General features: G+C 40.6%; 1 protein-coding gene across 1 annotated transcript in view; it reads left to right on the top strand.

Annotated features, from left to right (window-relative positions):
- Window positions 1-22,774, top strand: part of SLC4A8 (solute carrier family 4 member 8) — a 69,163-nt gene that overhangs the window by 31,544 nt on the left and 14,845 nt on the right. The window contains exons 8-18 of the mRNA XM_045554883.1: window positions 427-584; window positions 1,481-1,568; window positions 2,544-2,690; window positions 3,830-3,930; window positions 9,836-10,010; window positions 10,800-10,933; window positions 11,685-11,930; window positions 14,724-14,829; window positions 15,457-15,618; window positions 20,016-20,129; window positions 22,401-22,562. Coding sequence (XP_045410839.1) covers window positions 427-584; window positions 1,481-1,568; window positions 2,544-2,690; window positions 3,830-3,930; window positions 9,836-10,010; window positions 10,800-10,933; window positions 11,685-11,930; window positions 14,724-14,829; window positions 15,457-15,618; window positions 20,016-20,129; window positions 22,401-22,562 — 1,593 coding nt within the window. The remainder of the gene's footprint in view (window positions 1-426; window positions 585-1,480; window positions 1,569-2,543; window positions 2,691-3,829; window positions 3,931-9,835; window positions 10,011-10,799; window positions 10,934-11,684; window positions 11,931-14,723; window positions 14,830-15,456; window positions 15,619-20,015; window positions 20,130-22,400; window positions 22,563-22,774) is intronic.

Below are 22,774 nucleotides of genomic sequence, written 5' to 3'. Positions count from 1 at the left end.
CTTACAAGCCTCCCCGTTTTATTTAGAAAACCTGAAATCTCTGACAAATTGTTCAAGTGTTTAAAAAGGGAAAGAATGTGGCCCAGAGTTTTAAAAATATTCCCTTTTGAGGCAGCATGATAGAATGGGATTAAAATCAGAATACCTGGATTAAAATTCTGATTCTGTATCTTAAAAGCTCTGTGCTCCTGGGCAAGTCAACTTCACTTCTCTAGGTCTCAGATACTTCATTTTTTTTTTTTTTAAAGGTGGAACTAATATGATCTGTCTTGCCCACCTTCTGGAGTGTTTGTAAGGATCAAATAAAATAGTATGAGAAAATATTTATTAGCCATAAAATGACATATGAGTATATGGTAGGAGGAGGATGATTGATGTTTAAGGTGATGGCTCCCAAATTGTCAGAGTTTTCTTTTGGACTTTCAGGTGGACCTTCATTTCATGAAAAAAATTCCCACTGGGGCAGAAGCCTCAAATGTCCTGGTTGGAGAGGTGGATACTTTGGACCGCCCCATCGTTGCCTTTGTGAGACTGTCTCCAGCTGTTCTTCTCTCAGGCCTGACAGAAGTGCCAATCCCAACAAGGTAAAGCAGAGATAAAACTCCATGCATTCTGTCTAAAGTGCAAATCTGTGTAGCACTGGTAAAAGAAACCAGCTAATGCCAAAATTTAAGATTAATTAATTTTAAGAATAGTGTTTAAAATTCAGCAGTAATCTTAGAAAATCAGAATATATTTGATTAACCACCATGCAGAGAGGAATTCTAAGACTGCACAGTATTTACAGTCTTGGAAATAGAGAATTAATGAACATTCAAAGGGCATAGCAAGGGCCAATCACTTGTCTTAATAGGAAACTTAAGTCATGCTCTCCCAGTTCTATAGAGCTCTGTCCCAGGGAAATGTTTCTGAGCAAAGGAATTTCTGTCTCTTTCCACAATTCTGGCAGGGTTTATGTGGCTTGCAAATGTGCCCACTTTTGTTCAAAAGGCTATTCATATGCTCTGAAGGTGATGCTGCTGGTGATTCAGAGCCCCTGATTACAGACAGTATTCAGATGCCCAAAACACAATTTAGACTCTCTACAGGGCTTGATCATTTTCAACTTCCTTATCCTGCTCCTCTCCCCATCATTTTCTTATTAGAACAATGCAAGGGATTCATATAACCTTTAATTAGCACTACAATGCCATGTTTTGATAAACTGTCCTTTCTATAACTAGGAATTGTGTCTAGGAAGCCCTAAGAAATATAACCACATTATTAAATGATATCACACAAATAGCTTCCAATGCCCATAGTAGAGCTATTTGGTCAAGGCGACTTGAAGTGCTCCATTATTAGTATGTTTGCTTTTTTTGAAGGTATAGTGATGATTTTTGTTTGATAGGAGAGAGAAATGTTATGCTCTTTAGAGAGGAGTAAGATGCCACTTCTTTATACTTACTTACATAATTTCCTCCTCTGTGTGTTTTGCCAGGTTTTTGTTTATCTTATTGGGTCCAGTAGGGAAAGGTCAGCAGTACCATGAAATTGGCAGATCCATGGCCACCATCATGACAGATGAAGTATGTGCCACTTCTGCTTCATTTATTCACCTCATAAATATTTATTGAATGTTTACTCTGTGCCAGGGACTGTGCTAGTTGTTGGGGATAAAATAATTATAATTGCAATGTCTGCTAGGAAGCAGTTCAGGGCACCTCTCTCAGAGCCTACTGTAGGAGGACAAAGCCCTCTGGGGGATTTTTCTTCCTATGTTATTTCTCCTTTTCTGAGTAATCAAAGATGCAGAGAAACCTTTGTTTTTGGAAAATTATTATTGCCAAGTAGGGTATAGAGAGAAATATATTAAAGTTGCCTTAACTTTCAAGAGAAGATGGTTAATTAAATATGTCCAAGCTATTTACATAAAGAAACCTCACTCTTTTTCCATGTAATGAGACCAGTGTGTATAAAGTCACAGGTATGATCTCAGGCAGTGTAATGTGAATGTCCGGACTTGTCTGTACCAAAGCAACCAGACGTTGGCATTGTGTTGAATCCACAATGCACATCCTGGTGAGCACTGTGCTGCTCATGTAAGCTACAAAGCAGGGCTTTCAAGGCATGTGTCTCAGAGGCAGAGGACTGTGTGGGCTGTGTTTCATCAGCTTTCTTTGATTGGGAAGCTTATTTCATGGATGACCTTCATTAGTAATTCTATCCAGTGTTTCCAATCATTATGATCAGGAAAATTTCCCATACATCTTCCCTTTTCTTTCATTCTTTGTGGAGATATTATAGTTGTATGACTTTAATGTCATGTCTTATCTCTTCTTATACTAGCAGATATGTATTTAATTCTTTTTGACCTATCTCATCTCCAGGTTCACTTTTTAATCCTTTTATCCTTGTACTTCTCTAAGTGCTAAAGTTTTCTACATCTCAGATCCTCATTACAGAGATAAAAATCAAGAGATTGTATCCATTATTCACCATATCCATTAGTGATTGTTTTAAGTTACTTTCAACTTTCCTGAGGATTTTTCTCTTCTCTGTAGATTTTTCATGATGTGGCATATAAGGCAAAAGAGCGAGATGATCTCCTGGCGGGGATTGATGAGTTCCTAGACCAGGTGACGGTGCTCCCTCCAGGGGAGTGGGACCCCTCCATTAGAATTGAGCCACCCAAAAACGTCCCTTCCCAGGTAATGTATGGACATTAGCCAATGGAGACTAGTGTCACTTACTGAATGCCCACTATGGACAAAGCAAAGACCATATGGATATATGCTAAATAACTTGAGATGTAGCCCTATTTCAGGACACCTAGAATGTTGGAACATCACACCTGTAATCCTAGCACTCTGGGAGGCCGAGGCGGGTGGATCGCTCGCAGTCAGGAGTTCGAGACCAGCCTGAGCAAGAGCGAGACCCCGTCTCTACTACAAATAGAAAGAAATTATCTGGCCAACTAAAATATATATAGAAAAAAATTAGCCGGGCGTGGTGGCACATGCCTGTAGTCCCAGCTACTCGGGAGGCTGAGGCAATAGGATCGCTTAAGCCCAGGAGTTTGAGGTTGCTGTGAGCTAGGCTGACGCCACGGCACTCACTCTAGCCCGGGCAACAAAGCGAGACTCTGTCTCAAAAAAAAAAAAAAAAAAAAAGGAATGTTGGAACAGTAATAAAAAATAGATCTGCCATAACATAGATTGGCTCAGGTGTGATGGGGTTAGTCAGAATTACCTGGGGATGAATTTTAAGCCAAATTTTGAAGGATTGATGTGGAATGGCAGAGAGGAAAAGGGAGGACATTTCTTGGGAGTATATTGTGTACAAAGTCATCAGATGAAAAGAACAAGTTGTATATAGGGAGCAGCAAATAGAGCTCTCTGTATTTTTCTGACACATTAAGGATGGGAAGGGAACTCCTACGGTGCACTAGACACCAGCCAGGCGCTTTATATATGCGAATTCAACCTTCCCTGCAAAATCTCCCAAAAGGTATTATTATCCCTAGTTTTACAAACGAGGAATAAAACTATCTTCTAAAGCAAGGTTTTAAGGTAAACTAAGATTATATGGAGGCAGATTTAAAACTGGAACTTAGGTCATAACTGATGCCAAATCCCCCATTTTTCTGTTTCTGGGCAAAGCATGGTTAGGAGTCAGGTACTATTGCAGAAGAAGAGAAATTATATATTTTTTTCAGGAAATGCATTCAAAAGCTACAAACATCTGGGCATTTTTGGTTGCTCTTAGATTACCCCATTGCCACTCCCTGCAAAGGCAGAAAGGACAAAGAGATGCTGGCTTTACTAATTTTGTGGTCTTCTGTTAAAAGGAGAAAAGGAAAATGCCTGGAGTTCCAAATGGAAATGTTTGCCACATAGAACCAGAATCACATGGGGGTCATAGCGGGCCAGAACTTCAGCGTACTGGGCGGTAAGTTCTGGGACATTTCACAGCTGATGCTGCTTATTGGCCAGAAGTTGTGTAAAGAAATGAGGTGTCTTGTTTCATTCAGCTGCCTTCTCTGTAGTGGGAATTTATTGGCTGGGGATGACTTTTCAAATGGAAGCACTGACTAGAAGTATTATGAATATATCAAATATTGTATTCATTCATTCAAGTTTATCCAACCACCTACCATGTTCTGTCTCACCTCTAGTCCTTCCTACACATTGTTCCCTCTGATTTGAACACTCTTCTCCTTCCTTATCTCCCGGCTAACTCCTACTTATCCTTGTCTCACCTTCGGCACACTTCCTTTAAAAAGTCTTCCAGGACTCTCTAGAGATGAGGTTAGGTGTTCCTGCTATGTAATATGACAGCATCGAGCTCTAACCACTCCCTACATTATAGCCCTTATCATACTTTATTATTATTGCTTGATTTCTTGTCTTTCCTGCTAGACTGTTTACTCTAAAAGGAGAGGAGACTCTACTAGCTTCCTAGCACAGTGCCCTGCACAGAATAGGCACTCGACATCTGATGAATGAATGAATACATTTAGAATGATGCCTGTTCTGTAGCATGGAATGGACTGGCTATGGATAAATGTTGAGTGATCATTTTAGGTTAAGAAGCTCCCTTAGGGCAGGAAGATAGGTCCTATTTTAGGTGTGTGTACCTCAAAATAGACAATCTACTCTTCTAGACCAAAATTTTAAAGACAGATGTCCAAGGAGGAGATCCTTTATGGTAGGTGAGGGAAGTAGGTCCCCAGACTAGGAGCTTTTATTTCCTACCTACCTTTCGCAGGTAGGAATGTGGTAAAAGAGGATGATATTTTGGGCTGGTGTGACATCCAAGATCATGTACCCTCAGATCATGGAGAAGGTTGAAACTATGGAACTGGCTCTGTAAGTTGTGTTGTGTCTAAAAGGATCTGCTGAGTAGAGATTCTCAGGGCAGGACTCAGATCATAGAAAGAAACTTTTACATCCTTTACTCCCTTGCCTTCACCTACTTTTCTTCCCGCTTGCTTGAAGTTGTTTTCCTTATTCTTCTATTCTCAGTACTCTATGCAATGGAAAGTCAGGGTTGTTTTGGAATTATGGAGAGCAATTTATTTTTCTACTCTTGGAAATTCAGGGAAAAGTGAAAAGAGGAGACAGAGAAACAGGATAGAATGGCAGGCACTTAATTAACAGTGTTCTGGTTTGAGGAGTGTGTTTTCTGGTTGGAGGAATGTATTTGAGGGTGAGGGAAGATAGCTATCCTCTGGGAGAGAGCATTGGTGGAAAGGAGGGGCCCTTTGATTTGAAGGGGTCACTGAAAAGAGGGAGCAGCCTTTAAGAGTGAGTTAAATATGTTCTTTAAAGTTGGGAGAAGTCTGAATTGGGTGGTGAGGCCTGGTATTGAGAGGCAGTTCGAGGGAAGCATCTTAGAATGTGTTCCAGGACTGCAATTATTCAAGGAGAGGTGGCATTTTTTAAGGAAAGGGTCTTGAGTATGGATTTGATAACAATTCAGAATTGTGATTTATAGTTTAGATATAAAGAGTTTCCACATCTTAGGAATTAGAGTTTGAAAATAGTGGAATTATAGGCAACAGAGTTTCCCCCAAACAGATTTCTGTGCAGAGGTGAGATTTTGAGTTCTTTTGGTGCCAATGAAAATAGAATAAACTAGAGTTGCAGGCTTTTTGAGAGGATCACTTATAATCAATTGCACATCGGGGCTTGGGAGACCATTAGATTGGATCTCAACTGCTGTAAGATCTCAGAAATGGTGCCTGATATCCCCAAAGAAAATCCCATGTTGCCAGGATAATTGTGTGCTTAATCACGAATTCCAAGTATCTTAACTCACAAATTCAAATGGAGTTTGTAGGAGTTCTCCCATAATGTTATATCAAGAACTTCTGGAACTGACAAAGCTGAAAGGAAGCTCCAGGCTCAGAACTTAGTTCTGCTTGGTATGGGAGATATTTCTTCTTTCTGAACTCCTGATGTTTTCCTCAGAGACCTTAGTAAAGGACCTCAAGACACATGACCTTCCCGCCATTGTAGTCTCTTAAGCCAGGTGACATAATGCCTGCATGAGGAATCACAGTTCCAGACCAGCTCTGGCCCCTTTCCCAGTCTCAAATTATGTGGGAGGTAAATGTGAGCCTTCCCTAAAGATGGACGTCCTAGAAGTTTCTGTACCTTCCTGGACTGTACAAACTAAAAACACATTAGCCCAGGTTTTATAATTCTTCAAACCAGTTAATTGTGTTTCTTTGAGATGCAAAACCTGCCTTATGCATGTCATGTTGCACAACCTGGGGGCAAAACATGGAGACTTAGCAGATGTTATCTTTGTTGGATGGAGAGGTATTTGAAGGTGGGCTGTAGTAGACTCTAAAAAGGTGGGAAAGGAGACAAAGTTGAAAGGCAGTCTGAGTTCTGTATGATATGACCCTTCAAGCCATGGCTAAGACAGTATCTTGAACCTCCCTGATGTTGACTTAGGCAGGGATGCCGTACGTGACAAAGAAGAAAGCATGACTAGAGTGTTCCTAGGCCAGAAGCTCCACAACAAGGAGAGGATACTCTGGAAAGGGGTTTTCCAGGGTAGATTTTTGTCCCTTATTGGGGATACCACTTTTGGGAAGGGCTAATGAAAAAAAGAATCAGGAGCTGCTATCTCGATGATCCCCCACACTTCAAACAGGTTTCTTCCAAAGCACACCAGACAAATGGATGGCTGGCCTGTCCCTAAAGCCCTCCAGGGAAGGGCTCCCTAAGTCAGTGCTCCAGATCCTAGTGACCCTCTGCACGGGTAAGTCCTTTCTTACATCAAGCTTAAATTCATATCCCTGTGTGCCTCCTGCCCCCCAAAACTTAACATCAAGGACAGTATTGAAAGGGAAAGGAAGTCTCAAATAGGAAGAGAAGTATCTATGCCTGATTAATACCTGTTGTAGATGTGCAATTATGGTCTGATTTTATACATGAATGAAGCTGACTCCATAAACAGTATTCAGAAATTATTTTATTAATTTACAGTTATACCATTGATATGAACCTCAGATCTTTCCCTATCTGTTAATCACTGCTAGACAGACAGATGTCTTCCCTTTCTATGGCTTCTCATAAATCCATGTCACATAAATCTTTTGTCTGTTGCTCATAGACAATCCTTTCTGAAGATGCCTCCTGTGTCCAGGGCCTGACCAATCATGGCAGCATCTCAAGTGGCCTCAGTGGGATGGGACTTGGTATTATAGAAGGAAATTCTTCTCCTAGAATAATGCCTTTCAAAGGAAGGTTATTAATGATGAGGAGGTCATATTCACATGATTAAAGATGCTATGTTAGCTAAGGACCCAAAACCCTTAAATCCTTGCCCCAGACTAATCACTGCTACCTATAAGGTCCTTGAGGGGCTATTTACCCAGAGGAGGAAGCAAGACAAAGTGACACTTTACTACTAACCGGAGCCTTGGTCCCAAACCTTGAGGTGAAACTCTTGACCCTGTAGATAGCGCTTTTACCTAAGCTAGATTTGCCAGATAGGCTAAAACTAGGGCAGGTCACAAGGTTGGCCTTGCCTCTCTCCCCTAAGCCCAGGTCCAGACTGTGATGTTATAAATTGAGGAAGGATGAACTACACCAACTAAAACCAGAGGAAAAGAGCAAGTGGGTAAGGTAAAATAGTGTCTGCCCTGTGTCCACTTGCATGCCCATTGAATTAGCTAGATGAAGGATAGCATTTGAGTGGAGAAAGAGCTGATTTAGCCAGCATATGGGTCCCAGGTCACCTCATACTCCTCCAGGATTCTAGGTGACAGAAGGAAAATAAGAGTTGGCCAAGGCTGGGCACGGTGGCTCACGCCTGTAATCCTAGCACTCTGGGAGGCTGAGGTGGGTGGATCCTTTGAGCTCAGGAATTCGAGACCAGCCTGAGCGAGAGCGAGACCCCATCTCTACTAAAAATAGAAAGTAGCTGGACAACTAAAAATATATAGGAAAAATTAGCTGGGTATGGTGGCGCATGCCTGTAGTCCCAGCTACTTGGGAGGCTGAGGCAGAAGGGTTGCTTGAGCCCAGGAATTGGAGGTTGCAATGAGCTGTGATGATTCCACTGCACTCTAGCCCGGGCAACAGAGTGAGACTCTGTCTCAAAAAAAAAAAAAAAAAAAAAAGGAGAGCTGGTCAAGACTCCTTCCATGAGAGGGTAGCTTGTTTGTTTGTTTTAGCTTTTTATTATAGAAAATTTCAAACACATGAAAAAAGAAGACAGAATAGTATCATGAACTCTCATGTACCCAACCCGTCAACTGTTACTGACATTTTACCAAGCTTGTTTCGTCAATTTCTTCCCACTTAATTTTATTTTTATGTTTTCCAGATTATTTTAAAGCAAATCACAGACATCGTACCATTTTAACTGTAAACACCTCAGTATGTATCTCTGTTTGATAAGGACATTAAAAAATTATCATGCCATTATCAAATCTAACAAAATTAAGTCATTCTTTAAATTGTCTAATGCTCAGTCCATATTAAACTTTTTATGATTGTCTTAGCAACATCTTTTTAGAGTTCTTTTGTTTGATATAGGAGTCAGTCAAGGTTTGCATTTCATTATTATGTCCCCATTCTATAATAGTCCCTTTTCCTTTTTTCCTATGTCATTGATTTGTGGAAGAAGCCAGGTGATTTGTGCTGTAGATGCTGAGTGGCTCTTTTTGTTACTCACCTGACAGCTTTCACCCTGGTGCAGTGAGTACACTTTTAGAGAAAGTGGCCAAATCTGGGAGTACTCTTCCTCCTTAGTGTGGGATGCCTTGTTATTGGTCTGTCTCATCTTTGGGAAGTGGAGAGGGTCCTGAAGTCCTGCCTTCAAGTCCTATTGATTCTACCTCCTCATTAGCCTTTGAATCCATCCACTTTTCCTCATCCCAATCCCTGCTCCATTCATCACACCACCGCAAGAGTGATCCATCCAGAATGCATTTTTGATTATGTTGCTCCCCTGTTTATAGTTCTTCAGTAATTTCACATGCAATTAGAATAAAGTTTTAATTCCTTAAAGCCATTTACAAGGTCCTATGTGACTCAGATTCTCCAGCCTCATCTATTGGAATTTGCCCTTCACACTGTATTATCCAGTCTTAACTCTTTCAGCACCTTGAACCTGCAATGCACTCTCACCTCTAAGTGTCACCCATGCTAGGCCCTGTGCCTCATCTGACTAATTCCCAGTCCATCCTTCGAGTCGTCGCTGAAATGCCCCTCCCTGTTCTATGCTACCATAGCAGCTTCACAACACTGTCTGTTTCCTGCACTGCTGGTCTTGGAGGGCAAGGGCTGTGTTTGTCTTGCCCACTGCTGCATCTCGAGTACCTGGCACAGTGCCTGTCACCAAGTGTCTGCTACTACTTGTCAATTGCATGAATGGATTATTGTGCTAATTTCTCACTAGTAAGGCAGGTAGTTATTCAAGAAAGTGCATGTGATAGGGGCTTTTTATCTAGAAACATTTAATAAAACTAACAATCATCATCTTGAGTTGGTTTTATACATTTCCTAAGAATAGCTCAGAATTTAAAGTTTGAAGCTAATACTTGCTTTCATGTTAATTTTTTTGAACTTTTTATTGAATGGGTAATATGCATATATAAATTAATTCCTTTTATTCTTGGGATAATCATTCAAATTTACTGTAAGTCATGCCCTTGGTTGCAAAGACACTCTTTGCTGACCCCAGAGAGATCTCCTATACTTGGGGTCAAATAGAATCCAAAATATTACCTCAATATAAAGCACATTAGAAATGCTTTCAACTATGTGCTGTTCACGTGCTTTTGTGGAAGAGGGATTGTGTTAGAGGACTGTCTGCCATGTTTCCACAGGCTATTTGGGGGCTTGGTGCTGGACATCAAGCGGAAGGCCCCCTGGTATTGGAGCGACTACCGGGATGCACTCAGCTTGCAGTGTTTGGCCTCCTTTCTGTTCCTGTACTGTGCCTGCATGTCACCTGTCATCACCTTTGGGGGATTGCTTGGAGAAGCCACTGAAGGACGTATAGTAAGACTTTTTAACCACTTTTAATGGTGTCAAACAAGACTTAAAATACTGTGGCGGCAGCCAGGTCCACTGCAGGGTGAGGTGAAGAGAAATTACCTAGTCTAGGACTGAGGAGATTGGATTCTTTCTCCTGAATTACCATGGACTTCTGACTGTTGTTTCAAAGAGCAACACAGTTCTCCCTTTAGAACAGACTGTTCTGCTACAACATCAGTTTCAGTAGCTATTGCCCATTTGAACTGTCTATTGCTTTAAAGATGGAAAATGGTTATATTGATGCCATTTGAAAATAAGATTTCAAGTGACTCTGTATGAGAGCTTATAGCGTGAGTGTTATTATCGTGCTTTCTATATACTTTCAACTACTGAATTGGGTCACTGAAGAATAGGACTTAGTTGTGGAATCATGTGTGAGTGGATTTGGGCACCTAGATTATTAAAGTGATATCTGTTTAGAAGAGTATTAGATTGGCTGGGTATGGTGGTGCATGCCTATAGTCCCAGCTACTCGGGAGGCTGAGGCAGGAGGATTGCTTGAGCCCAGGAGTTGGAGGTTGCAGTGAGCTATGATGATGCCACTGGCACTCTAGCTGGGGTGACAGAGTGAGACTCTGTCTAAAAAAAAAACATATATTAGTGGTCTGTAGACATCACTCTTGCTAAGATGAGATACAAGCAAATGACTGTCAAGGTACACATGAGAGATAAGTCAAGAATGTACACAAACCAACATTGCTCTTTACTGATGGGCTATGGCCTCAGTGACGATTTTCTTTTTTCTCCTCTCAGAGTGCCATTGAATCCTTGTTTGGAGCTTCCATGACTGGGATTGCTTATTCCTTATTTGCGGGACAGGCTCTCACCATCCTGGGAAGTACTGGGCCAGTGCTCGTGTTTGAAAAAATTTTATTCAAATTCTGCAAGTAAGACATTTGTTTTTCTGAAAACTCTAACTCAATATGGTTATTGTGCTGCCAGGGTTGAATGCCAGGGTCCTATGTGAGCACAAGCTGGCAATATCATTCTGGATTGTAAGAAACCTGAAAAAAGAACGTTATTTGGTCTGTTGTCCTGTCCTCAGGTAGTAGCACCCCTAAAATAGCAGATCTCCTATTCTTAAAGAGCTTGATTAATGTCTGTCAGTCATTATTGAAGTCTTCACTTATCTTTAAAAAAAAACCCTTTTCCTGGCTAATTCAAACTCCTCCATTTGCATTGTAAGTCAATTTTTAATTTATCCTAATATCTCCCCTTCATATTCTGGTTGCTAGTGATAGTGGGACTAAACAGTGCTCCGGTTTCCCTACCTTTCCTATGAAATCTTTTTTTTTTTTTTTCATTCTGTGTTAGAAATAGGAACACGTGGGACTAGGGCCAGCTCCTTTTTCTTACTGCAAGAATAAGGTCTTAATCATATGGGATAGTAGTGGCAGAAATGTTGTGAGACAGTTCCTTCCTTCTCTATTGTTCATATCCTTGCCCATATCCCATGAGACAAATCTTTACTACTGCTGTGCCAGGGCATTATTTAGGAGTGAAATGCAGTCAGAATTAGGGATAAACCAGGTTCCAATGCTGGTATGGGTTATATGAGATGAATTAATTGTATTTCTGACCCTTTGTCTCTTAATGCCATCCATCCATGCCTTTTGATGAACTTTGGTCTTATTTCAGAGACTATGCTCTTTCATACCTCTCCCTTCGAGCTTGTATTGGACTATGGACCGCCTTCCTGTGTATTGTCCTCGTGGCAACTGATGCCAGTTCCCTTGTCTGCTACATAACCCGCTTCACTGAAGAAGCATTTGCCTCCTTGATTTGCATTATTTTCATCTATGAAGCAATAGAAAAGCTGATTCACCTGGCAGAGACCTACCCCATCCACATGCACAGCCAGCTGGACCACCTTAGCCTCTATTAGTAAGTGTGCTTTTTGCTTACTTTTTTTAAATTGCTGATGTAGTGTGCCAGGCAGTGCTTGTAGCCTCTGGTAAGGAAGTGTCTTGGCCCTCTGGGAAACAGAGCTCAGAGATGGATGAGGAGACTTGGAGGAATGCCAGAGGAGAACAATCAAAAGAGATTGCAAAGATAGACTAAGAGTGAAACACAGAGGGGACTTGAGAAATGCTTTCCAGAGCATATCTTTTGGTTCTATGCATTGAAACAAAAATAGGCTGTAAATGTATCAGGGAGAATTTGAGCTAGTTATTGGGAAGAACTTGGCTAGTTATTGTAAGTTATTGTAAGTTACTGTAAGCCCATGGACCATATTACTAAGTGAGAGAATGGACTCTCTTTCTTTGAAAGTACGTGCAGGCAACTCTTAGGAATCATTAGGTAGAGATATATTAATAATTCCTTTAAGATCCAGGGGTCTCTCTCACCATATCATAAAGATCTAGAAACTTATTTGCTTCCTAGATTTCAACCCAAGAGACTATGATTTCTTCATGTGTTCAATATAGTTTGGATTATGTGGAAAAGAAACACAGAATCTGGCTGTGTTTTCATCCATCCAGGAAAGTCTGGTCCTATAAATCATTTCTTCTCTAGAATAGTATTCTCCAAATTATAACTAAAGATCCTTCCTTTAGCTCTGGACATCAAGTTCCCTCCTCCTGGCTGTACAGTTCTGCTGTGGAGGATCTGGTTGTAAAGCAAACAATTTCAGCCTGAAACTGCCTGAGAAGAGAGAGCACACTGCATGGCCACAAATGCACTTTTATATATTCTAGTTACCCATTCATTAACCTTTTTGAAATCAGAATTAATAAAAAAATTATTAGAATTTTAATTATTTTATTACAAAGTAACAATGATTAAGGAATATAATCTTCAAAGCCTAGTGACAAGCCTAGCTTGTTAGCATTGGAATTCTCATTTCTGTAAGTAAGGTTCATTCTTTAATCTCTTTTTATCATTCATTTATTCATTTAACAAATATTTATTGAGCCCCTGTTATGTACCAGACATTGTCTTAGGCCCTGGAAGCATAGTGGTAAACATGACAAAGGATCTACCTTTATGAGGCTTATAGTCTAGTGGGAGAAGACAGCCAAAAGTGACCAGCTCTGGATTGGGTAGACTTTGGACCTGGAAACTGTAATTTTTTGTTAATAAGAATCAAGATGATATTTTTCTTATATTCCACTGTTGGTTCATATGGTGCTGATGTGAAACTAGAACTCCTCAGCTCTTTACATGAATTTATGTTAATATGTGTGGAATTCATTATTTAAAAATAGACTTTATTTCTTAGAACAGTTTTAGGCTCATAGCAAAGTTGAGTTTCTAGAAAGTACAGAGAATTTCATATATCCCTTGCTCCAACACATGCACAGTCTCCTCCATTGTTCACATCCCACACGAGAGTTATATATTTGTTACAATCAATGATACTACATTGACACATCATTATCACCCGAAGTCCACAGTTTCCATTAGGGTTGACACTTGGTGTTGTACATTCTATGAATTTTGACAAATATTTAATGACTTGTATCCACCATTATAGTATCATACAGAATAGTTTCACTACCCTAAAAATCCTCGGTACTCTTCCTGTTCATCATCTCTCCCTCCCCCGCCAACCCTTAAAAACCACTGATCTTTTTACTGCTTCCATAGTTTTGAATATTCCAGAATGCCATATAGTTGGAATCTTACAGTAATACGTAGCCTTTTCAGACTGGCTTCTTTCACTTAGTAATATGTACTTAAGGTCTTTCGTGTCTTTTCGTGACTTGATCATTCATTTCTTTTTACTGCTGAATAATATTTCATTGTCTGAATGTACTATATTTATACATTCATCTACTGAAGGACACCTTGGTTGCTTCCAAATTTGGAATTTTTCAAACCTAAATATAAGGCTTTAGAGCTTTCTCTATTACTTTTTATTTTGTTGGTTTCCTCCTATTATTCTAACCTGTTGAGATCTTTTTTAATTTTAATTCTGATCATGCTATATCTTAGAAGGCATGCTTATTAAATTCACAGATAATACAAAGTTGATAGGAATGGCTGTATCATTTGACCATTTTTTGGAGCCAGTTCAGGTATGAAACATGCTGGAACTAGAAGTCAACATTGTGGCCAGTGGGGCAGATGTGGTCTGGTCTGGTTTGGATAGAAGAGGAGGCCTGGGCAAGTTAAAGGAGCTTCCAGGCCTGGCTCTAGCATGAGTAACCAGGAAATGGCCAAGGCAGTAGAATATTATCAAGGATAGTGCACTGTCAGGAAGCGCATCACAATTCTAGGAGACAATTATTAAAACAAGAAAGTGACGAGGGTATATAGGGAATAAGATATTCAGGCTTGGAGGAAGTTGTTGAGAACTGATTGGGGCATTAGTAGGACCTCCTTGTGATGTAGACTGAATTTCATAGCAAGAGCCTAAGAGATAGAAACCAAACAAGAAAATGACCAGGACTCATTCTGGGTACATCATATGCCAAGTGTGGTTGTCAGCACAATTTAATCCAAGACCCATACACTGATTTGAGTCCATCTTTAGTAACAATCAAATGAAAAACTGGAGTGTGGCTGGGCCTACAGATGGGCCTCAACCAATAGGACCCACCCTAGGGATCTGAAATATGCAAAGGAGAAACAAAGCAGCCTGTGAGAGAGCCTTAACTCAGTCATGGCTAAAAATATTTAATCGAATATTTACCTGCTTTCCTTAGGAATCATTTTTATTTTTCCCCTCAGCTGCAGGTGTACTCCCCCAGAGAATCCAAACAATCACACACTACAGTACTGGAAGGACCACAACATCGTGACAACAGAAGTCCACTGGGCTAACCTGACTGTCAGTGTAAGTCTGGAGGCTGCCAGATATCCTGGCCTTGTAACCATCAGGTTTAGGAGGGACTTCTAGGTGAAAGAGGGGTAGGCCTTTGGCAAACTCTGGCATTTACAGAAATAGAGATTTTTTTTTTTTTTTTTTAAAAAACCTATTCTTTCTTACTTTCTTTTTTCCTTACCAAAGTTCTCTTGAACATAAAAGGGAAAGATTATCCCTCTCTCTTCTCCTATGCACACCCTACTCAGTAACCCTGCACTAAGGATAGGTGGGGATGAAACCATGCAGGGCAAAGGGTAGAACCAGGCTTTTGGGGGCTTGAGGAATATTCAAGTTTGGAGCTCCTCTGTAATAAAAATCATACAAATTACCAAGGTCTTCCTAGAGCCTTAGAAACAATGTTTGTTCAGAGTTCTGGTTTCATTCTGAAGTGTCTTAGTTAGGATCATAAGTAGTCATCCTATTTGAAAGGCACCTGTGCAAAGGAGAGCCCCATAACTACATGGAGGCCAAGTGGATGCTACTGGCAGCCTGAGCTCCCACCAACTATGGGGTGACAGTGAATGGTAGACTCAGAAGGAAACAGGTGTTTATTCCTTATATCTGCCTTTCATTACCCAGAAGTGCTTGTTCCTTTAGGAATGCCAGGAAATGCATGGAGAGTTCATGGGATCCGCGTGTGGCCATCATGGACCCTACACTCCGGATGTGCTTTTTTGGTCCTGTATTCTCTTCTTCACCACCTTCATCCTCTCGAGCACCTTAAAGACTTTTAAGACGAGCCGCTATTTCCCTACCAGAGTAGGTAGCATGTTCATGCATTTCTTTTGTGTTAGAATCTAATATAACAGAACCTGTTCTCAGCTTCTCTGTTGCTCGTGTAGTATATTAGCAGGGTGGAGAGCTCCAGATATCTTGATGAGCCATACTGGCATTCTCTTCTAGTGCCTGGCAGCCTTTTTCATAGACCTGTGGTGTAGAATGATGGGTTAATACTTAAAACTTTTTTGATTTAAAAATGCCAGGTATAGGGGAAAGGGAGTGACTACTGATAGGTACCGTGTTTCTTTTTGGGATGATGCAAATGTTCTAAAATTGATAGTAGTGATGGTTGCATAGCTCTGAGAATATTCTAAAAACCATTAAATGATACATTGTAAATGGAAAAAAAAGTACCAGGTAAGTTTAAGATTGTAGTAATGTTGTCTAAAAGCTATTAGAAATAGCATTTCCAGAATGCTGTTAAGTTTCATTTCCAGAATTCTGGGACACCTAGCATATAATATTAATAGCTAGAGCTGGCTCCTGAATACAGTAAATTGGTATTATCATCTTGGATACTTTAGGGGACCCCAAAGTGTCCTCCCAGGGATGACTCTAATGATAGCTTATGAAATCACTGGCTTCATTGACTACAGAAGCCAGCATGCTCTTGACTTGGTTTACATGACTATTTGAAGCCTCCACAGCCTTTCCCTGATGCAGATAGCATTGTTTGTATCAGGAGCAGGGCTTCTGCCAGTTTTGGCAGGGTAGAATTATTTAATAGAAGCCAAGTGTAGAGTAGCTACATGGGCTGTTTCTTTGAAAGGCAGCTAAAGAAGAAGGACGAGAGTGGCTACTGGGAGCTCATCATACGAGGTTAACACTAAAAATAATACATGTATGAATTACTTGCATTCATCAGTCACATGGGAACATCTACAGTGAGCGGCCATTACATTTGCCATTTGCCATATCAAAAAAAAAAAAAAAAAAAAGAAGATGGGTTATCTAAATTGACCACAAAGTTTGTGCCTCAAAAAGGCCCCCCTAAAGACCTGGGCTACAGGTACTTTTACCACAGTATAACAAACTAAACCTAAAACATACAAATCAGCAAGAAGAAGCTATATACATTTTTTTTTAAGAGACACGGTCTTGCTATGTTGCCCAGGCTGGTATTGAACTCCTGGGCTCAAGTGATTCTTTTGCCTCAGCCTCCTGACTAGCTAGGACTAAGGCACATGCCACCATGCCTGGCTAATTTTTTATTTTTTGTAGACAAGGGGTCTTGCTATGTTTCCCAGGCTGGTTATAAACTCCTGGCCTCAAGGAGTCTTCTTGCCTCAACCTCTCAAAGTGCTGGGATTACAGACATGAGCCACCAAGCCCAGCCAATGGCTGCCTTTTTTTCTCCCATGCTGTATACATAAAATATACACCAGAGCTCGAAGGCTTGGTACCAAAAAAGATTATAAAATATTTTATCAGTATTTTATATGGATTACATACTGAAATAACAATATTTTGGATATATTAATTTAATAAAATATCAATAACTTAATAAATATTATTAAAATTATTTCACCTATTTCTATTTTTTTAAAATGTGGCCACTAAAGAATTTAAAATTAGATGTGGCTAACGTTACACTGCTATTGGACAGTGCTACTCAAGACTTGCATGGTGTAGAGTAAGGCAGTGAAATCCCATAGGTGGGAAGGGTGATCCTGTGAAGCATCCAAACAAACAGAAGCAACGCAAATATTTTTTCTGGAGTCAGGAGCACTGTGAGGCAGAACACTTTCCAGAAAGTAGAAGATTTTTCTGCCTAAAAACCAATATATGTATATATAAGACCTCAACTGAAAAACAAACACAAATGAGCCCCAAACTGCCTACCTTCAGCTTTGCCTGGGAGCTGCTACCTTTGTTCTAATTTTCTAGTATCTTCCAAGTGCCAAGGTTATTAGCTATATGAGGATATTGGGCGTATTTGTTTCATTTTAGGCAAAATTCTCTTTTGGTTTCCTCTCCCCAGGTATTGTTTCTTCTGTTCAAAGCTGGGTGTGTTAAAGTACTGCGTAAATACTGTTGCACTTGATAGGCTGCTTCTCTTGGCCTTGGCAGAGGCTGAGCCCATTGCCTGTACCCACCTGCCTAGCAGGTTTCAATGCTGGCTCCTGAAAGAATTTGCATTTATTTTATTTTGCACTAGTCACAGTTTTGTAAACTATATGAAATGTTTTGGGAGAGCATTTGCCTGTGTTAGAAAGAGAGATAGAAGGCCGGGCGCGGTGGCTCACGCTTGTAATCCTAGCACTCTGGGAGGCCGAGGTGGGAGGATCACTCAAGGTCAGGAGTTCGAGACCAGCCCGAGCAAGAGCGAGACCCCGTCTCTACTAAAAATAGAAAGAAATTAGCTGGACAACTAAAAATATATACAAAAAAAAATTAGCTGAGCATGGTGGCACATGCCTGTAGTCCCAGCTACTCAGGAAGCTGAGGCAGGAGGATTGCTTGAGCCCAGGAGTTTGAGGTTGCTGTGAGCTAGGCTGACGCCATGGCACTCTAGCCTGGGCAACAGAGTGAGACTCTGTCTCAAAAAAAAAAAAAAAAGAAAGAGAGATAGAGGATTTATTGCTTCAATTGTTTTAAATTAAAAGCTATTTTTACACACACATACAAAGAAAGAAAAGAAGGAAGGAAGGAAGCTCAAATCTGGAGGAAATGGTGGTTTTTCTATAAGTGAGGCTTCAATCAGGCACGTTTACAATACAGGGTATGTGAATGGGTAGAGGACTCAGTTGATTAGATATTTACCGTACACATGTACATGACTAAAACACATTCTTAGGCTTCAGTGAGCCTACACAATAGTTAAGGTAAGCATGTATTAAATAAGTTCTGGGTCTTTCTTTCCTATTTGGACAGATAGTTAACAAGGGTACTGACTGCTTGTTCAGGGCTGGGTTAAGTGCTATGGGGGTTGTAAAAGAAGTTTAAAAGATAGTATCTGTCATCACATAGGAAGGGGAAACACATGAAACAACCAGATGCCATATGCTACAATAGTAAATAGATGCCAACCTGGGGTGTAAGTGCCATAGGAATTGATGGGCCCCAGGGTGGTCAAGTGAGCTTCATGGTGGGTACGGGGTGGGCGGATAGTCAGAGAGTTTATATAACATTCAGAGAAGAACTGAAAAAAACCATGGAGGAAGAGCTGGAAATCTTAGGCTTCAAAGCATAGTGAAGTCAGCTTAAGGTGTCAGTGATATTACATGTGGCTGAGATATATTTTGCTCTGTCTCTGTTGGAAGTTCAGATTAAGGCAGGCACAGGTCATTTGATAGGTACTGTATTTTATTAAAGCTACACTAACCTATAAAGTGGGACAGTCCTCCTGGGGCAGGTGCTAAATTTTATGGGAATCCCCAACAATAAGTTGGGGGAGATAAGTGCCATGGAGAAAAATAAAGCAGGAAAGGAGTGCAAGAAGTACTAGGGTGGAGAGTGGCCAATTTTGAGTAGGATCATCAGAGAAGATTTCATGGACAAGGTGATATTTGAGTGAAGGAGGTGAGGGAGCTGTCCAAGAGGTTACCTGGAGGAAATGAATTTCAGGTAGAGGGATGAGCAAGTACAAAGACCCCGAGATGGGAGTGAGCCTGGCATGTTTAAGAAACAGCAAGGAGGTCTGTGTGGATGGAACAGAGTGAACAGGCAGGGGAGCAATAGGATCTGGGCTGGGAGAGATGATGATGCCAGTTGTGTGGGCCTCGGGCCAAGACAGCTTTTTGGGTTTTTAACTCAGTGAAACCAGAAGCCATTTCAGGGTTTTGGTAGAGGAGTGACATGATCCAACTTGTGTTTTAAATTAGGAAGCTGAAGAGGGCAAAGGCAGAAGCAAGTTGGGAAAACACTATAGTTACCCAAACATGAGCTGATGGTGACTTTGATCCAGATGGGAGCAGTGGTGGTGAAAAGTGCTCAGATTCTGGATGTGTTCTGAAGGCAGAGCCAGCAGGACTTGCAGATAGACTGGATGTTGGGTATGAGGGAGAAGTGGAGTTGATACTGCTGCTGAGATTTTGGCTAGTGCTAAGAACCTTGGCTGGTCCCAGAAAATATAATTTCAAGTGCTCAGAACTAGAGCCTGTACCTGGCCCTAAGTGCCCCAAGCAAAACTCATCAGAGGTTGGGCTGAGTTACATTAGAGTTTGTCAGAGGGTTCATTCTCCTTCATCATATCCATACTTTATGGGTATTAATTTGGGTGTGTTAATATATTCCTGTTGTTTAAATATGCTTGTATTAATTCAACTGCAAAATGAAAGCATTCTTCTGAGGATTTTAAAACTTTTTACAATACTGAATTCTTTTCTACTGTATTTAACTTACTAAAACACTTTTCTACTTCCTTTTCATGCTAGGTACGCTCCATGGTGAGTGACTTTGCGGTTTTCCTCACCATCTTCACAATGGTGATAATTGATTTTTTGATTGGCGTCCCATCACCAAAGCTTCAAGTTCCCAGTGTTTTCAAGGTAAACAGATCTCAGGGTTCTTGGTGCATTTGTGCAGTTTCATAGAATCTGATCCCAAATTGATTTCAAACACCTTTCCACATCCTAATCATAAGATGAGCTGTATCATACATTCCTCTAAATCCAAACCTGCTCTTCACACCTTGCCATTCAGAAAAGCAACTCTTCAGGCTTGGCTGAGTTCAAGTCAGAACAGTCAGTGAATAGAGAAACTAAGGTTGTTGAATGAATGAAAAATATTTTGTATTGTTAATACCACTTATTGTTTTTAATATGTTAAGATTTAAAACAGTAGAATGTGTACATTTACATAAATATATACCAGATACTATGGAAAGGTGGGTCCCTGGAACAAGTCTTGTTAACAGCACTGAGTTACTCATTAACTCACTGAGTATCCACTGTATGGGGGCACTGGGGAGGGTGGAAAAGGTAAAGGACTCAGCCGTCCCCTGAAGGATCCTGCCGTGGAGGAGGGGAATGGAACTAAGAGGGACCTCATCAAGAGTCTAGGACTGTTGCTGGAGTAATCATGACATCTCTTCAACCCTATTGTGTTGTCTGTTTCTATAACTCTCTATAATCTATAGTATTTTTCAAAAAACCTGTACAAAAAGTAAAACAAATTATCAATACATGGGAACTTCAAATCTGTTTCAGTCTGGGGACATTAACTGAGTAAACAAAAAAGATAGAAGAGCTGAGCTCAGTTCCATAGATCCCTGTAGGGTGGAAAGGAGAGAAAACCTGGGTGTACTCAGTGGCTTGAGAAGAATTATGAAATAAGAAGATGAGAGAGGTGAGAAGGCAGACAGGAATAAAGGTAATCTCTGACTTGTAAATGCCTCTATACAGCTGGCCCTGGTCTTCCCTTTCTCTTTTCTCTCTGTGTCCCTAAAGTAGGCCTGGTTAAAAAGATGTTTTTCCATATTGTCTGAAAATTTTTAATTTTGCTAAATTTGTTGAAATGCCACTAGTTGGAAGTTTATGAATTAACAAACACGCTCTTATATTATTAATATAATACCTCTGAGAATATGACATTCTCACCTTGTGTGAATGAGCACAATCAGCTTTCTTTCTAACACCTACCTGAGGCCAGCACTGAAGGGGAGGAATGGATTTTGTGTAAAATAGGTAATTTGAAAGCATTAAGCAATCCTTGTAAAGGTTCCCTGATGGGTAGGTTTGAGATAGTCAGGAGGCATTGAATTTCTGGGACATCTGGCCAGAAGGCCTCTGGGAGGTAGGAGAGAGAGGAAAAACGGAAATGGGAGAATGTCAAAGAAAATATTGCTCTTGGCAGGCTCCACTTTCAGGAGACAGAGAGAAAGTCTTTTTCTTTCTTCCCTTCCCTATTATATCGTACGGTTCCCAGCTCCCAAGACCCAATCTGAAGGCTAGTACCATTAGTAGGGGTTATAATGTCATTAAGGGTTTAACAAGTTTTTGTGTTGGTCTGAGAACTTAAATACCACTTAGAACAATGTTATAAGGAAACATAGATTCTGTAAACTTTTAGAAGCTAACCCATTCATAATTTGGGACTTGGTAGTGTTACTGGAGAGCCTTTGAGTCCCTAGAATCATGACTAATATGGAACCAAATGCTTCAGATCTGACAGTCTTTGTTCATTGACTTTGGGTCAATTCTGGGTCAGTTTGTATCCCTGGCCTTTTATCTTCGAGTACCACTTTTCAAAAAAGGTTAACTTGTCTTCTCCAGAGTACACTGGGTGGGGGTGGGGGAAGGGTGAGTTGAGGATCCAGGAGAGTTTAGGTATGTCATGAACATCCCAATAAGATTTATAAACAGCTGTTTTACAGGGGCATTGCAGAGGATCCTAGGTCAAACAAGTGTCCAAGTTCAGCAGTGTTGGGCTCCTTCTCAAGTCTCTGGTGCCTGGGCCTTTGACTTGCTGCTGTTGAGAGAGGGTCCCTGGAACAATCCAATCTGAGACCAAGAGATTCCATGCAGCTGGCTCCACTTTGCCTTTATTTGTGCTGTAGACACACATTCCATGGCTTCTGGAGAGTGCAGGATTAATGACTATTCCACAGCAAGTTGATGATTGATGACTGACTATTTCAAAGGGGATTTGGAGGAAGGTCATGGATTTCCTAAGGAGTTGCTGTATTTCAAGCCTTTTTTTTTTTAAAGGATTCTTATTCAAGAATAAACAGAAATGTGGATATTGTGATTCAGTTTGATCTGTTTATGACTATAGTTAATTTAAAATACAGAAATAATGCCTTGTTTTTTTCCCCTTAGCCAACAAGGGATGATCGAGGGTGGATTATTAGTCCCATTGGCCCCAATCCCTGGTGGACTGTGATAGCTGCAATTATCCCAGCTCTTCTCTGCACTATCTTGATATTCATGGACCAGCAGATCACAGCTGTCATCATTAACAGGAAGGAACATAAGCTCAAGGTAACAAGAGATTCTGACCTAGAAGACTGCTATGGCAACCTGTTACATTTTTTGATTTTAGGGTAAGCACATTGAGACCAGGAACTTTAGAACCTGGATAAAAACAGTCATAGAAGGGGCTCAGAAAGGGTTTCCATTCCCTCCATTAATAACAAAGAATGGTTTGGAGATGAGACTAGAGTGGAGCATGGTGGTGTGATGTGAAAGAAGCT

The sequence above is a fragment of the Lemur catta genome, chromosome 6, assembly GCF_020740605.2.
Source record: "Lemur catta isolate mLemCat1 chromosome 6, mLemCat1.pri, whole genome shotgun sequence".
In the NCBI taxonomy this organism is placed as follows: domain Eukaryota; kingdom Metazoa; phylum Chordata; class Mammalia; order Primates; family Lemuridae; genus Lemur; species Lemur catta.
This window is presented reverse-complemented; position numbering and strand designations above follow the sequence as displayed.